This window comes from Aythya ferina (genome assembly GCF_964211825.1).
Source record: "Aythya ferina genome assembly, chromosome: 1".
Classification (NCBI taxonomy): Eukaryota; Metazoa; Chordata; class Aves; order Anseriformes; family Anatidae; genus Aythya; species Aythya ferina.
Window position 1 is genome coordinate 144217780 of NC_140296.1, and position 16865 is coordinate 144234644.

The 16865-nt window shown below is 39.9% G+C and overlaps 1 protein-coding gene across 19 annotated transcripts in view; it reads left to right on the forward strand.

Moving 5' to 3' along the window:
- Nucleotides 1-16865, forward strand: part of LOC311433677 (protein bicaudal D homolog 1) — a 294907-nt gene that overhangs the window by 123488 nt on the left and 154554 nt on the right. For 17 of the 19 annotated variants that reach the window (XR_014690894.1, XM_084513060.1, XM_084513059.1 and 14 more), the window contains 2 exons: nucleotides 3211-3648; nucleotides 9336-10430. Coding sequence is in view for 17 of the 19 variants with exons in the window: in XM_084513060.1 (XP_084369186.1) it covers nucleotides 3211-3648; nucleotides 9336-10430 (1533 nt within the window). In the remaining 2 variants the exon portion in view is untranslated. Of the gene's footprint in view, nucleotides 1-3210; nucleotides 3649-9335; nucleotides 10431-10612; nucleotides 10911-16865 lie in introns of those variants that run through there. The other 2 variants (XM_084513082.1, XM_084513061.1) reach the window with 2 other exon arrangements.

A 16865-nucleotide genomic window follows, 5' to 3' on the forward strand; every position in this document is an offset into this window, starting at 1 on the left:
CATCTTTTCCCTTTCTGTGTTTCCTCCCCTCCCTCCCTGCACACTGACCTCCATGCCGAGCAGCAGGAGCAGGTCAGCCCTCCGTTTCCTCTTACTTTGTTTCCTGTGTTCCTTTTCCATGTCTGAAGTGGAGAAAAGAGGAAATAATCTTTTACCTGTTCTCCTTTTTCTTTCTTTTCACTGGGTTTTCCTGTACCAGTGCTGCTCTCTGCTCAGCAATGCTAACCTGCACATTTGGCATGCTCCAAAAATAGGCAAAGGGGTGTCAGGTGCTCCTAGTTTCTTTTATGTTTTCCCTGTGGCAGTGACATGCAGCTGACAGCAAGGCAGCATGCTGTAATTCTCACTGCAGTGCAGAATGTTCCCCCAGGAGCTGGTAAATCACAGCCCTTTACATCCAGTGGTTGGGTCTGTCCTCTTGCCTTTACAAAAGTACAGTTTCCTTTGCCTCCAGATATAAAAACTGCAGAGGAAGTCATCAGGCACACAGTTGTCTTTTAAACTGAATGAAAGAGATTTGTTCTAATGTCAGAAAACTGAGCTTGCCATGATAAATAAGTACGTATTCAATCTGGATGATGAAACAATTTCTTTTAGACACTTCCCACACCAGCATAACATAGTGCTCTGTAACAGCATTTCCCCAACTTCCAGTAGATTGCAGTAGTACTGCTTTGCAGACCCTGTTTTATATCCTAGGCTATGTAATGGTTCATTTATCAAATAGCTAAGACCGGCAGTTTCTGGCAGCAGTCTGTTAGTAAGGCTGCCTTATTCCAGCAGGAATATGCAGCACTATTTCATCTGTCTTTGCTATTCTACCCCACTAGCACAAATGGAATTGAAGCTTGTAGAACAATGGAGCAGTGCTGCAGAGAATGCACAATTAATGCAAGTTGGTGTCATTCCCTTATTTCACACTCTGAAACTGAATTTCTAGTAGATCATCTTTATGTCAGAGTTACTTAACAAGCCAGCAAATTTTGCCTTTGAGGAATATATTTTTTCCACATCAACCTCATAGGAGGCATCTTCACAGGAAAAATAAACATAAATACCCCTTTAAGGACCATCATAGTTTCCCCCAGAAGAAAATCTGTTTACCAGTGTTTGTATTTGTCATAGTATATCATTCTTAATGGAATCAAATGCTGGCACTCTGGGGAGAGAAAAAGCATTGCCACATTTTTGAATGACATAAAAAGTCAGTCATTTTGTATCACATACCCACGCACATGTGATTCCAAAACCAATTTTAATCTACAAGATAAAATATCAAGAGCATTTTATATTTTACTACTCTAATTTACAAAACCATATGTTACAAGTATTGGTGAGAAACTGTCATCATTTTTGTAGCTTTTGTAAGCAAGAATCTGTGATATGGTTACTGTATGGATAATGTAGAACTCTGGTTTTCATATGGACTTAAAATGGAAAAATGGAAGATGTGTGTTTTTTGTTGTTGTTGCGGTTTGTTTTTTTTTCTTTCCCTCCAAGTCTTTAAGTTATAAACATAGATACTTGTTTGGATTTAATATTTATATATATATTTAGATGAACATCTTTCTACAATCACAGAAGATACCTCGTACCTAAATGGAAATTTCAAAATACCACAGATTTTTCTTTTCTCTCAGTATAACTTGGAAACTTTCTTTGTTGTTCAATATTTTTTTCATTCTCTGGATTTGAAGATTAGTACTTTGATTTTTAAGCTTGCCTTTCGAAAAGCTTATGAGTACCAGATGTTTGACAGGTTGATAAACATTCTACTCCAAAAGGAATGGCTAATGTTTTTGTATTCACCAGAATCTTATAGTTTGTTTAAAAACATACATACATACATATATCAAATGAAAAATATTTTAGACAATGGCTTAAAATTGCACATAGTAATGCATATTCATTTGAATTAGAAATATCTCAAATGAAAAGTTTTTTTTTATTATTTTTATTTTTATAGAAGCATGAAAGTTCAGAGTTCTTTTCCTTCTTTGCTAAACCATCAAATTATTTCACCCAATACAGGGAATTTCAGGGAATTTTTGGCACTTAGAAATGAAATGGTGGATGACTAAATGCTTAGAATTAAACTAAAAATCTAAGTATGATCATTTTTATCAGTCTTCCTTTTCAATGCTGTGGAATTTTTTAGCAGTGAAAAGGAAGATGAGGAGGGCCAGCAAGGGAAGATGTGCCACTCTGGGGAACTTCTGCACTGTCTTTACATTGCTGAGCAACTGGTTTCAAGCTAGAATTAGTTTTCTGTAGGCTTTGCTTCTTTTTAGGTGCAATAGAGAGGACTGCACTTTTGTTGTTGTGGGAGATGTCAGAGTTGCCTTTAAGAAGAGAGCTGATTACCTCAGCCCACACTGCACGTAAATACACTGATAAAATCCTGCAATGTGTATGGGGCTGTCAAAGGCAAAGGACCCGTGAGTCCTTCCAAGGCTGGTGCAGCAGTGCCAGGTTGGTGGTGGAAGTGTTTCAGGCAACAACAGGTTGCCACGTGCTCCAAAATGGCATCCCTAAACACAGTTCAAGGACTGTGTGGCTGAATGTACTATAGTTTAGGCATCTCAGAGTTTAAAGTGATTGTGTGAATAGCTAGATGTCCAATTTTTAAAATTAAATGCTTTTTGAATAAAGGAGAACATGTAACGCAGAGAGGAGTTGAGTCTCTCCTGCAGTTTCTGCTCCTTCCATCAATATTTTTGAACACCACTGAGACACCAAGGTACTTTAGAATATCCATGCCTGAGTGACTTCACATCTGGTAAAAATTTAGATATGAAGTAATCTTTGGAACACTTGTAATTAATAAATCAGCCTATATTAACCTGAGATCTATTTGTACCATGATATACCAACATTGCTAATGGTAATTCGTAATAAATCTATGGTTACTAGCACACCTGCTACTAAACAGCTTTCTTTCCATGAAATACATTGTTTATTGTCATAAGTTATTTGGGAAAGGTGTAACATTTCCTGTTTCACACCTGCCATAAAAAGTGAGCAGTTGAGTCTTCAACAGAGAAAGCTGCACTTGCGTTTTCTGTGCAGACATTTCTTTGCAGCTGCAGGCAATGCCTGGTATTTAACTTTATATTTTCTGTAGTACCTATTTCAATAAGGCTGATAAATGGCAGGTTTTCATGACTCAAGTTTTAGTATTATGAATGTTCTTTGTCTTGTCTAATTCAGGTTGAATATGAAGGCTTAAAGCATGAGATTAAACGATTTGAGGAGGAGACAGTGTTGCTTAACAGTCAGCTAGAAGACGCCATCCGGCTGAAGGAGATAGCTGAGCATCAGCTGGAGGAAGCCTTGGAAACTTTAAAAAATGAAAGGGAGCAAAAGAACAATCTGAGAAAGGAACTCTCCCAGTATATCAACCTCAATGATAGTATGTATAATAACCATATTAATATATCAGTAGATGGATTAAAGTTTGCAGAGGATGCGAGTGAGCCCAACAATGATGACAAAATGAACGGACATATCCATGGGCCTCTTGTGAAACTCAATGGTGACTACCGAACTCCCACGGGTAGGAAAGGAGAATCTCTGCACCCTGTTTCTGACCTCTTCAGTGAGCTCAACATATCAGAAATACAGAAACTGAAGCAGCAACTCATGCAGGTAAGAGTTCAATTTAATGTCCTAAAACTTGTGGGCACACATCATATGGACCCAGGTGCCAGTTTTTGCATTGACCTCAATTTACCCCAATGTTGTTCTTGACCATGTACATGTATTTCTACTTTGGTGTTTCTCCATATTCAGATTTTGCCAGAAATAACCTTAGAGGACAGAATAACTGTCTGTGCAGAGTCAGCATCATCTGAGCTGATGTTTACTGGGAAGAGTAGAAAGGGACTTAGTTACTGTAGTTGCAGGTGGCTAGATTCTCTTTTCCTGGTTTAATAATGGGAAATATTACTGAGGTTGCAAGTAGAATAACGTCCTCTTCAGTATGACCAAAGTTATCCTGGAAAAAAGTGAAATACAGGTAGATTTAATTATGATCCTTGCAAGTCAGAGTTTTTTTTTTGCCATTAAACTTAGCATGCAATCAGGAGAGAACAAAAGGGGAGAAGCATTCCTCTTAATACCTGTGCACTCACAGAGCATCTGAGGTGTCACGCAATGGCCTTGTCCATGTGGGCAGTGCCAGCAGATGCGTAGGTGAGTGCATGTTGATCATTTATTTTCAATTTATACAGGCTCAGCCCAGACATAACCAGAATAGGAGCTTGGGGTGTGATACAAATTAAAACTCAAGCTGATAGCCCAGAGCTGACATTATCTTAGAAAGGAGTACAGTGCAATACAGTGAAGGGGTCTGTCCAAGCTTTTGAGCATCAGCTCTGCCAAAAGAGCTTGAAAGGTTTTGGCACCCTCAGAGAAACATCCAGCATTTTCTAGCTGTGGGATGACAAAGAGAGGATGACAAAGATCTGCTTACAACATGAAAGATGATTTGGAGGTAAAGTTGAGCAAACCCAATTTTCAGCTCTTGCTGGATAACAATAAAATCCCCATGAGTTTGTCCTGTATTTGCTGCAGTGTTGTTTTATTTATTTAATTGCCAAACTCACCATGGGAAGTTTTGATCTGAGCTACGACAAGGAAAAAATTAATGGCATCTAGTGCAGTTTACTTTGATGCAGAATATACATATTTTAACCAGAAAAGCTTGAAATTTGGAATTTTATTTCTGTGAAAAATTCTGGTAGAGACTCTTCCAGTATTAAAATAGAAACAGCATGTATATTTTGCTTCTACATACATATTATATGCAAGTTGTGATTTTATTCAGAAATACAATGTTAAGAAAAAATACCTGGTTTCAGAAAAACGTGCTTTGATATGTTCATATTTTAATATACAGTTTAACTATATTCAAGCATAATTTACAATGAAGAGTATGCAATAAAAATATAAAGCGAAAGCTGTTGGGAAATTAAAAAACAAGGTTGTTTGGATAAGTCTTTTCTTGGTTATATTAAGTATTAAGCTTGTTGAATCAGCAGGCTTCTACTTGAAAGATACTGTAAATGTGTTTATAATCTCTGATTTTAACATTACTTACTTCTTTTACACTCCTTAAACAAAGAGTCAGCTTTCTGACAGTCACTACCTGCTAGCTGTCCATCTTAGGACTGTAGAAGGACCCTAGAAGATAAATCTAACCATTTTTTGGTCACAGTGGCTTCTTTGGGCTCCAGCAGCTCATGGAAATAGCCTCCATTTTTGTTCAGTATTCTAGTGATGTTAAAAGGTTTGAAAAAGGGAGACTGTCCCTAGCTGGAAACCTCGTTTCTTTAGATACTGGGAAGGCTTACTACAAACTGCTGATGTGTCCTCTTTTTAAAGCAATCATCTTCTCTGTTTCATTGTATCAGTGCACCCTGGGTCACACGAATTAACTGTGAAAAATTCCATCAAAATTTTTTCTCATGGTAAGAGGGAGATTTAATTGGGTTCAAACTGACAAAAGGTAATTCTTCAGTGAAATTGGATTTTTTCTCCTCAGCAGTGTCTTTGCCATGTGTTGTTCATACAGTCATGTCTCAGTATTTGGTACATACTCCTCTTCTTTACTCAGAAGAAGTTTATACCATGACAGAGTGCTGAAAGAACCGACCCTCTCCTTGGGAAGCATTGTTGTCTATAGGACAGTGGGCTTCTTCTTTGAGAGAATCAAATTAAGATTTGCCATTTTGTGCATGTGTGTGGCAAGTTTTCATAGTCTTCTCTCTCAAAAAGAAGCCTGGACCAAAAAAGTTAGCATGACAGATAAAGATCGTTTTGCAACTTTGCAAATTCTAAAGAGGCTGATTCTCCATGATCTGTGCTGGTCCCTAGAAGAGATTCAATTGCAAGTGAAAACTTTCCATCTTTTAAATCCACTAGATAATAAATGTTTTGATGAAAATTCTCATATTCCATTTGCTCCAGGCTTTCTGTTCTGCTTTCACTTTTCTTATCCAGTGGGAAGAATTATCCATCCCAGTTTTAAAGCCTAGGACTCCTCTCTTCCTGGTGCTTTCCCAAGGCCAACATTATAAAACTTAGATTAAGCTTGCTTTTAAAAAAGAAAAAGTGTCAATCAGCCCAGATTCTGACACTCCTCCAGTTGCCTGTTACTCTCTGACAAAAATGATGTGTCTAAGATTCAACGTTCTTGAAGTGAGTTCTCCTTTTTGTTTATTCCAGTCTCACCGGGAATTGGTCACTGATATTCTCTTTTTTTTTTTTTTTTTTTTAAAGTTAAATAGCAATGCTATAATTGGCTTCCATAACTGCAAACTATAAAACAAATTGGAAAGGAAAACTTCTCAAACTGAAATCTTTGAAATGAAGGATACACTTCAAAATGGGTACAAATACTTTTGTATTGCTTTTATTTTCACTTTAAGATAATGACAAGGATCCTTTCCACAGCTACTAATTTTATCATAAAAACAAAACAAAACCAAACAAAAACAGATGGAAGAAGAGCAGCCAATTCCCAAACATTTGTTCTGTGTGGAAAAAAGACTATTGTCTAGAACAATAAATGTAACTACTGTCCTTAGAAACAGCAGAGTTGTTAATATTCAGAAGGTGCACCGTGGGCTCAGTTGGGGCTTCATTTTTTATCCCTGGAAGTAGGAGCATGTATTTATCTTCAGGCAGAAGTGGATTAATGTCATCCATTATTACTGAACTAGAATGAGTAAAATTCAGTAGATCCGTGTATTTCATTTTACTTACTGTACAAGATGGTGTATGGGCTTTAAATTTGCATGTTTTCTCTGGAAACAATCCTTCCTATTTTAAAGAAGTGTTTGTTTCCAGTCCCCATTTATGTTTAGCAGAAAAATTATTGTAAATGATCCCTATTAGCTCTGTTGCAGTTTTTCTTCATTATAGAATATGACAGCTGAGGTCAATAATCTGGTAGGACTCTGTCTGATAAATTTAAGCAGACACTGAAACACAGTGCTTCTTTAGCACCAAGTTTTTTTGTTTGTTTTTGTTTTTAATGTAAGAAAGAACTCTTTGGCTGTTAATTTTTACAGTGGTGGAATCCACTGTTAATTGCCTGCTTCCATGTGAACATACCCACCCACACATGTGGACACATATGCTTTAAAAAGCCAACTGTCTTTGCTGCGTGCATCATTATCCATGCTTCTTCTTACCATAAGGTGAGACGGTCCTTTAAATTACCAGAAGCTCACATGTATCTCTCCTTACCAGGCTGAAGGAATAAATACCTCCATTAGCTGGTGAGGATAATGTAATTAACACTTCAGCCTGCTGTGCCAGGTGGTAGCAACTAGAATTCAGCTGAGAGCTGCCAGGGAGAGCAGACCTCAGGCAGGCTACTCAGTGGAAAATTCATAGGGAAGATAATGAAAATGCTTTTGCTGGTAGCTCTGTGTTGGTCCCCAGGATAGGCCTGGCAGGGAAATCTGCACAGAGCCATCACTGTTTAAGAAGGTGACTCGGCAGGAGGGAGGACTGTGCTGTTTTGCGTTTTCTCTCGGTAAACCAGATGCTCAGCAAGAGTGGGATGACACCAGTGGTGAGCTGCACGACAGGCTAAAGGCAGACTGGCATGGCAACTCAGGAACAGCTGTACCAGTGTACTTATTGCATTCAGCTGTCCTCTTCTGCATTACAGCACAGGCTATGTAGTGCCTAAATGGCGCTTCCTATATTTAAGGAGACAGATTTTTCATGGGTCATAAAATAATGATGATGCTTTTTTTTTTTTTTTCTTCTGGAGTCATCAGTCACCTGCACACAAGAAAACTAGGACGACTATTTAAATGTTTTTAACGTGGCTTCTATTTTTAATCTTACGGTCTTTGCCTGCGATCGATTGCAAGTTATAATTGAGGCAATGTTTTGAAAGCTTTTCTGTAAAGCCAGGGGATCATCATATGCCTTAGTAACCTTAGTATTTTTGAGCAGCAGCTACTGCTCAGAAGCCCCATTATGAGATAACAAGAGTCTGAACCACTGTTTCAAACATTTTGTGAGACAACCTTAATAAGCTCAAAGTCTCTAAAAGGCTTTTCTTTTCCATCAGTGAGTTTCATGGTGGCTGCTTTGACTCTTCCAAACACTACCTGGGGAGATGCTGATAGGGAAGGCAATGCTTTTTTGAAGGGTCTTTCAGAACTGACAGCTTTGAATTCTCTGAATTAGTAATTCAGTCACGCACAATGGAAGTGTGGAACATGATGTCTTCGCACGTCTAAATACTGGGCTGAGATACTGCAGCAGAGTAAGAGCAGTCAGCCTGATAGGCTCCAGATCCTACTGCAAAGGGCACGAGAGTGAGAATCATGCCATGCCCCTGTGCCTTCCTCTGCTTTCCAATTCACAGCTCAGAACAGGATGAAGGCAAAGAAGAAAAAGTTGGAACATTACACTAAAATTTGAAATGAGAATCATTCAGGTGTGTTATGAGCAGTGAATATCTGAGCAGATATTTCTTGTTCGCTTGAAGATGCTGTGCTTTAAAACTACAAGAAGAGTCCTCTAGGTCTTCTTCCACTTTTCAACATCCACATTTCTCTGTGGTTATTCAGAAAGGAACTTAATAGGTCAGAACCAGTGGTTTGTTAATTATACTGCAAATTCCACTTTTTCTGCATTATCCTTAAAAGGATGGATTTTGCTTTCCTTGAAGTGCTGGGGAATGGGGCTTCCTAGAAGCTTCATGTGTTCAGGCTCCTGATCTGCGTTGTATTCACACATGGTGGGTTATTTGATGTAATTTCTGGAAATGTACACAGCCATTTGTTTACTGTATTTGCATTCAGTAATCAAGCCCTCCTTTATGAAAATTTGCAACAGTCCAAAGATATAAATAAAAATTGTGGAGGGTGGTAAAGCTATTCACAGAAAATGTGAATTTAAACTCCACTGGGAGATGTGTATGTATCAGTGTAACATGTTATAGTTGACAGTGATGCAGTTATGCCTATTAAAATTCAGGGAACATATGTCTTGATAAATCCAGTATTATCACGCTAGCTGACTATGCACTTAGGGCTTGGGCACTAATTCTTCCGTGGGCAATGTGTGAGATACTGCATATGGCAGCAGAAGCTGGGACTTCATAATCCTCTACAAGTTACACGTATCTCTTTGATTTAATTTCATGGCTTAGGGATATATGGGTCGAGTCTTTTGGAAGCCCTCAGGTTGCATATGCAGAGTGGGGGAATGGAAGTGATGAACATGATTGGCTGAGTTTGGCGTTCAGCAGAAAAGCATGGGTAGGATCAGATGCCAGGTGTCTAACTTTGACTCTGTTGCAGGTGGAGAGAGAGAAGGCAATTCTCCTCGCCAACCTGCAAGAGTCTCAGACGCAGCTGGAGCACACAAAGGGAGCCCTGACCGAGCAACATGAGCGAGTCCACAGGCTCACGGAACACGTCAATGCCATGAGGGGGCTGCAAAGCAACAAGGAGCTAAAAGCAGAGCATGAATGTGAGAAGGGACGAGATCCCAGCGAGGAAGCACATGACTATGAAGTGGACATCAATGGCTTGGAGATTCTAGAATGTAAATACAAAGTAGCTGTTACAGAGGTGATAGACCTTAAAGCAGAAATCAAAGCCTTAAAGGAGAAATATAATAAACATGTGGAAAACTACACTGAAGAGAAGGCCAAGTATGAGAGCAGAATCCAGACATATGATGAACAGGTGACAACCCTGGAGAAGTCGACCAAGGAAAGCCAGGAAAAAATGGTCCACATGGAAAAGGAATTACAAAGGATGACAAGCATAGCGAATGAAAACCACAATACCCTCAACACCGCCCAGGATGAGCTAGTGACATTTAGTGAAGAACTGGCTCAGCTCTACCATCATGTCTGCCTGTGCAACAACGAGACACCAAACAGGGTTATGTTGGACTATTACAGGCAAAGCAGAGTCACCCGCAGTGGCAGCCTGAAAGGACCAGATGACCCTCGAGGTCTCCTTTCCCCACGACTTGCCAGAAGGGGAATGGCATCGCCCGTAGAAGCCAGGACCCCAACCGAGCAGGTGACAAAAGAGGCCATGGAGCCTGGCAAGGAGCAGAGCCCAACTAAAACACCTACAATTTCCCCTGTCATCACAGCCCCTCCTTCCTCCCCTGTCTCCGATACCAGTGACATTCGCAAAGAGCCGATGAACATCTACAACCTCAATGCCATAATAAGGGACCAAATCAAGCACTTGCAGAAGGCTGTAGACCGGTCGCTGCAGCTGTCGCGGCAGCGTGCTGCAGCTCGGGAGCTGGCACCCATGATTGACAAAGACAAGGAGGCCTTAATGGAAGAGATACTGAAGCTGAAATCCCTCCTGAGTACCAAGCGGGAGCAGATAGCAACCCTGAGAGCAGTGCTGAAAGCCAACAAGCAGGTAAGGTACCAAAAAGGGAGCCGGCTAGGAGTGCCTGTTATTTACACAGGTCACTTGCAAGCTTATCCATCAGTATTTCAGGGGGAGAGATTTTACTGAGCCTCTCAATCACAGTGATGGCAGGCCTTTCTTATCTACCACCCTACCTCCTCTCTAAGCTCTCCATCTCTGCTTTTTTCCAGCACCCATCTTAAACAAGGGCTCAGGCAGCAGAGAGAGTGAGGGAAAAGCAGAGGAGAGAGATGGGGAGGGATCCACTACAGTCAAGCACTGCAGCAACTTTAAGGAAATTAAATTAAAAAACAGAAAGCTAAAGCACACCTCTTGAAGAGAATGGCAGGTGTAAGAGTGCAAGCGGTCACCTTGGATTGTATAGAGCAGGGCATTTTTGTGATAAAACACCAAGTGAAATGCTGGGTTATTTTATTTACAGGTAATTGGATTTAAAATAAATAAATAAATAAATAAATATTATTCTTATAACTTCTCCTGCTATTGTAACATTTTTTATCCTTTAGAATATAAAATTTTTGGTTTATTTTTAAGAAAAGGGACAACATCATTATATGATAAAGCAACCTGAAACAGTAACTGCATTTTTTTTTGAGACAGATTAATTATAAAGTTATATTTTACAAGAGTTACAATTTTCAAGTGAGTATTTTGAAAAATTAAACAGCTTAAACAATCAGAATTGTACAGAATACTGAGTTGGAAGTGGCCCACAAGGATCACTGAGTCCAACTCCTGGCTCCATAAAGGACTACTCAAAAACCAAACGATGTGTCTGAGTGCGCTGTCCAATGCTTCCTGAACTCTGGCAGGCTCGGTGCCACAACCACTGTCCTGGGGAGCCTGTCCCAGTGCCCGACCACCCTCTGGGTGCAGAACCTTTCCCTAACCCCCAGCCTGACCCTCCCCATCCCAGCTCCATGCCATTCCCTCGGGTCCTGTCGCTGTCCCCAGAGAGCAGAGCTCAGCGCCTGCCCCTCTGCTCCCCTCGTGAGTGAGCTGCAGGCCGCCATGAGGCCTCCCCTCAGCCTGCTCTGCTCTGGGCTGGGCAAACCAAGGGACCTCAGCCCCTCATACTTCTTGCCTTCCAGACCCTTCACCATTTTTGTAGCCGTACTTTGGACACTAATAGTTTTATGACCTTCTTATATTTTGATGCCCCAGACTATAAACTGTACTCAGCATGAGCCCTCGAAAGCTCAGAGCAGAGTGGGACAATCCTTTCCTTAACCAGCTATCAGTGCCTGATGCACCCCATGGTGTTTTTGGCCCTTCTGGCTGTCAGGGCACACTGCTTACTCACATTCAATGCCATCAACCACACCATCAGATCCCTTTTTGCAGGGGTGCTCTCTAGCCTCTCATCCCCCAGTCTGTACGTATACCCAGGATTGCCCCTTCCCAAGTGCAGAATCTGGCACTTGCTCTTGTTAAACTTCATATTGTTGGTGATTGCCCAGCTCTCTAGTTTGTCCAGATCTCTCTGTAAGGCCTCTCTACCCTTGATGGAGTCAGAAGCTCCGCTCAATTTAGTATCATCTGGAAACTTATTCAGTACATCTTCTAGTTCTACATTTAACTCATTTATGAAAACATTAGAGAGAACTGGCCCCAAAATGGAGCCCTGTGGAATCCCACTAGTGACCGGCCACCAGTCTCATGTAACCCCATTTACTTACAACTCTTCAAGCCTGATCCATCAGCTAATTGTTCACCTATTACATTATGTTTTTATCTAGCTGTATGCTGGACATTTTGTCCAGAAGGATACTGGGAGAAACAGTATCAAAAGCTTTACTGGAATCCAAAAAGATTACATAACTGGCTTCCCTTGGTCAACTAGATGGGTGACCTTGTCATAAAAGGAAATTAAGTTCATTAAACAGGACCTTACCCTCATGAACTCGCCTTGGCTATGGCCAGTGACCACATTGTCCTTCAGGTGTTTTTCAATAACTACCAGAATAATTTTCTCCATAATTTTGCCAGGCAGCGAAGTGAAACTGACAGGCCTGTAATTATCAGGGTCTTACCATCAAATCATCAAACCCTCTTTATTTTTGATGTTATACTGATGTAAATAGGCTGAGAATTGCAGCATTCTATATTAAATGCCAAAAGAGGACCGCATAATGGTGTGTTTTTCAAGAATACTCACAATATTTTTGCATGGTATATCCTCCCAAACCCCTTGTATCTGATAGATTCTGGGTCTGCAAATATTTTAAGAAGTTAAATTTGAACATGCAAACAATTCTATTTATTTCAGATAGTCCTCTTATGCACAGAATTACATGTGAATGCAAGACTCTGCAGGGACAGAGTATCCAGATTGCCCAGGACTTTTCTCATCTGAAAGATGTGTAGTATAAACCACATGGGGGCATAAATCCTGGTTAATAGCTTGGTATCCTATTCTCTGATGATAATGATAGGATTTCAGTATTAAAATTCCCAGAAGTTGATGAATCTGAAGTTAAAGTTTGAAAATTAATTGATGATTGGATCTGTAGCTGTATCTCTGGGTACTGGGGATTTTTAAATTGCATCTATATATCAGTATATATTGAGTCATTTATACCATGCACGCCCCTCCCCCCCCATACAACACATGTTAAATATTAATTGGAGTAAGTAAGTACTATCCTTAGCTAAGTAATAATAGCTCTGAGCAATTACATGAGGATTTTCCATGTAATTAAGATGTAATTGAAGTACATCTTTAGATACCAAAACAAAGATTATTTTTTTTTCACAGTAGACCTATCATTTATTTTAATCTAGCTCAATCTTTCTAAAGATTTTTTTTTTCTTTAAATTACTGTCAGAAGTAACACATCATCCTGAAGTGTGCTCACTGAAATAGGAAAGATAGATTTACTGAGTAAGAAGGTGCTATCAGCTAAACTTTTCTTTGTTGGGTAACAGCATAAATGTCTGTAGCTATTCAACTGGGTATCAACTCTTGTAATGCAAACCAAATACCAATATCCTCAAACTTTCAAGTTAAAAGGTGTAATAATATAAAAGGGGTGAAGAAATTTAAAGTTAGAGAGATGGGGGTTGAGTTAATTGTGGTGTAGCAGTACTGCCATTCTGTCACTCTGGCGATGAGTGTATCCCAAGGACAAAAAGCAGCCAAAAACACACCTCATGTTCAGAAAACATAAGTCAAGATTCATCCCCTTGAGTTCTTCCTCTCCAAAATAATAAGTTTCTAAGCAGCAAAAGGTTGGGGATATTTTCCTCTCTGGGTTCAATTTAGATAAGCCTACAGAGGACATCTGAATCAGTTTTTTTCATTTTCTCTAAAACCACAAATGTTTGTATTGTAATTTATTAAAAACATCCCTTGAGACCTAATGAAGCTGATGTTGACATGCAGTGATGTCTTTTCATCCTGTACATCGTACTGTGAGATACTTAAGGTGATTTTTATTTTTTATTTTTTGAACAATTTTGGAAGGCAAAATTAGCACAATCGAATGCACTGGAAAAAAATTTACAAGATCTGGCCTTTCTAGAGCATCCCAACATTCAAATCCTGGGGGCAGATCAGCAGCCGGGCCCTGGGTATTTGGGGCTGGATTTCAGTAACGGAGGTACACCCTTTATTGGGGAAGCACTGGTGCTATCTAGTGACCACCAGAAGTATTGCAACATTCCATTTAAAATGTTCGGCTTTCCTGGCCATACATTTCTTTGCAGTGTGCTAACATCCCCTGTTATCCAGGTACAGGGACAGACAGCTGTCAAAAAAAAAAAAAAAAAAAAAAAAAACAGACAAAAGAAAAGGCAAAAAAAAAAAAGAACAAACTTGAACTGTGTTCACTTCTCCTACCAGGAAATTACCTGACTACAGGAAATTACCTGACTGCAGGAAAGCACTGAAGGAATCTCTGTTTCTTGCTCCTGTTGCAATGGTCTGGGCACTCTGGCAGTGCAGTTACAGCTTTTAAATCTCTAACAACATGCAATAAATTTGTTTGAACCTGATAAGCTATTGCCTAGCTTTCTGCATTTGACAATCTCTGATGCTAAAGTCTTTCTTTTTAATCTAGCTGTGTTTTCTTTAGTAATATTTTCACATCAGCATTTTAGCATTAGGCTGGGCCGGAAATAGAAGACACTAAACATTGTAAGATAGAAAAGAGGACATGATTTGCTCTGAGAAGCCACAAACCTAAGACCAGGGAAATTGATTATTAAACAAATCAATGGCTCAAGATAGCAAGTCACAACATATATCTTGCTAGCTTGCTTGCTTACTTCAGCTTGATTTATGTATCTGTTTATTTGTAGCTGTAATTACTGTGTCAGCACCAGTTTCATACAGCAAAACCAAGTAACATTAGGATTAACAGGAAGCATAAATTGTGAAGTAATATCAAGTTAATGATATAATAACTTTTAGGGCCAGTTCAGTAATGGTTTTGATTTTGGTTTCTAATAGCTTACAGAGAGCAAACATGCCTGTATGGGTAATTTATTATCCTGAAATTGTGACTGAAATATGATCAGTCATTCTTGTAGGTAAATAATTGAATGGGAAGGAGCTGTATGAGTAAGGAAGACTGTCACATCCATATTGTTGGCAATAACTATGCTGTCTGCAGCTTCCATAACTGAGATATCGGTAAAAGTCCTTCAGATAACTGGGCTGGGTAACACCACATGTGCAGCACCTGATCTATAAACAAAAGCTCAGTTGTTATATAGACAGTGCAGTGGAATTTGTACACTGAAACTGGGTGGACAGATTCATTATCATGTGTGATTTCTGCACTAAAATGGCAAGCTGCTGTTCTCCTTTCTTGTACTTACCACTGCAGGACTTAATATTCTTTCAGCAATATTTTGGTTTTACTTGGTTTGCTTCTTCTACTCTTAATAGAAAGTAAATGAGATATGAAGTCTTCCTGAAATGTGAAATCTATATAGAGAAAATGAGCTATGTTCATGGATTTCAGGAGGGCAACCTTTAGGAAGCTGGATTTGAGCATGCATCTCTTCTGTAAGGATAAGGAAAGGCATGAAAAGGACTTTATTAGTTCTGGCAGCACCTTGGGTATGTGTTCACCTCAACTCCTGAAGGCCCAAACGCTGCAACTGTATTCTGGGGGAACAGGTATGGTGAGCTCGGTGTGCCCTAGCTCTCTTCCTTAATGGTGTATCACACTGGCAGGAGTCCACTTGTTGGAGCTCTTTGCTCCCTCCCTAGATTATCCTAGGTTATCCCCAGGGCTGGTTCCAGGCACAGTCACACACATGGTTCAGTGGGCACAGTTTTGGAGATTGGTAATGAGAAAGAACAAACAAATAATTTAGGCTGTAGCTTCTGCTGGAGGAAGAACAGCATGAAGTTGTGTCTTCAGTCTGCCTTATTCCTGGGTATGGTACTCACAGCACAGCCTAGCAGTGCAGCAGAGGTAACCAGACACATGGATACTCTGCAAGAGGGGATCCAACCACCCTTTGTACCCTCAGCCATGCTCCCCATCATGCATCCTGTCTCCAAGGTGCTTCAGGCTCATTTTCTGCCTGTTCAGCTCCCTAGATCAGCTGGTGGTAAGCACAGAAGAAAACCATCCGGTGTGCAAAGGTTAGGGATGGGGAAAGGCTGGGTGATTATTCTTTCAGTGGCAGCTAGCCAATATAGATTGATTTAGCTGCATTGTAAAACAGCATCCTCAGAGCCAGGGAGTCTGACAGCAGTCGGCCTCAGTCAGCATCCAGGTCCCAAACTGATGAGCTCTGGGTAACCTGAGCATCCGCATAGACTGCTGCACGCAGGCTCTTACACAGATTGATTTAGCAAGCTGAACATCACATTAAAGCAATGCCCTTCTGCTCCACTGGCTGTGGTTGCCTGTCTGCACATTTGTAGCAGAAGCATCCCCTGATTTCTACTTTCTACTTTGTCTTGCCTACTAAAAACACATTTTGCTCAGTTTTGCTTTGCTGGTCTGTACATTTGCTCGTGATTCTTCACTTAGGAGAATTTCAGAAGGGAGACCCTGGGCAGCCTGCAAAGAAGCATGTTGAAAAGCTTGTTAGGCATATATAAAGAACCTATTAAAATGGTTAACAATGAGAAACGACTGTTGAGGTCCTTGTTGTTTTATGATAAAATACATATTTTGTTATATTCTGCATATTTTAAATTTTTATTACAATAAAATTATATTAAGGCATTAGTGATGGAAAAACATACTTTCTCATGGTTCTACCATACCTGGAAAATAAATTTCAACTGCAGCTACATGAAAGCTACTGGGTATAAAATTGTTGATTGTCTATGGGAAAAATAGAAGTAATTAATTAGTGTTATCCTTTCCCACTTCAGAATACCAATATTATGTTTTTCTAAATCATTCAGAGAAAAGGCAGTAATAAAGTGTTGCCTTGTCTTGAGCTGTAACA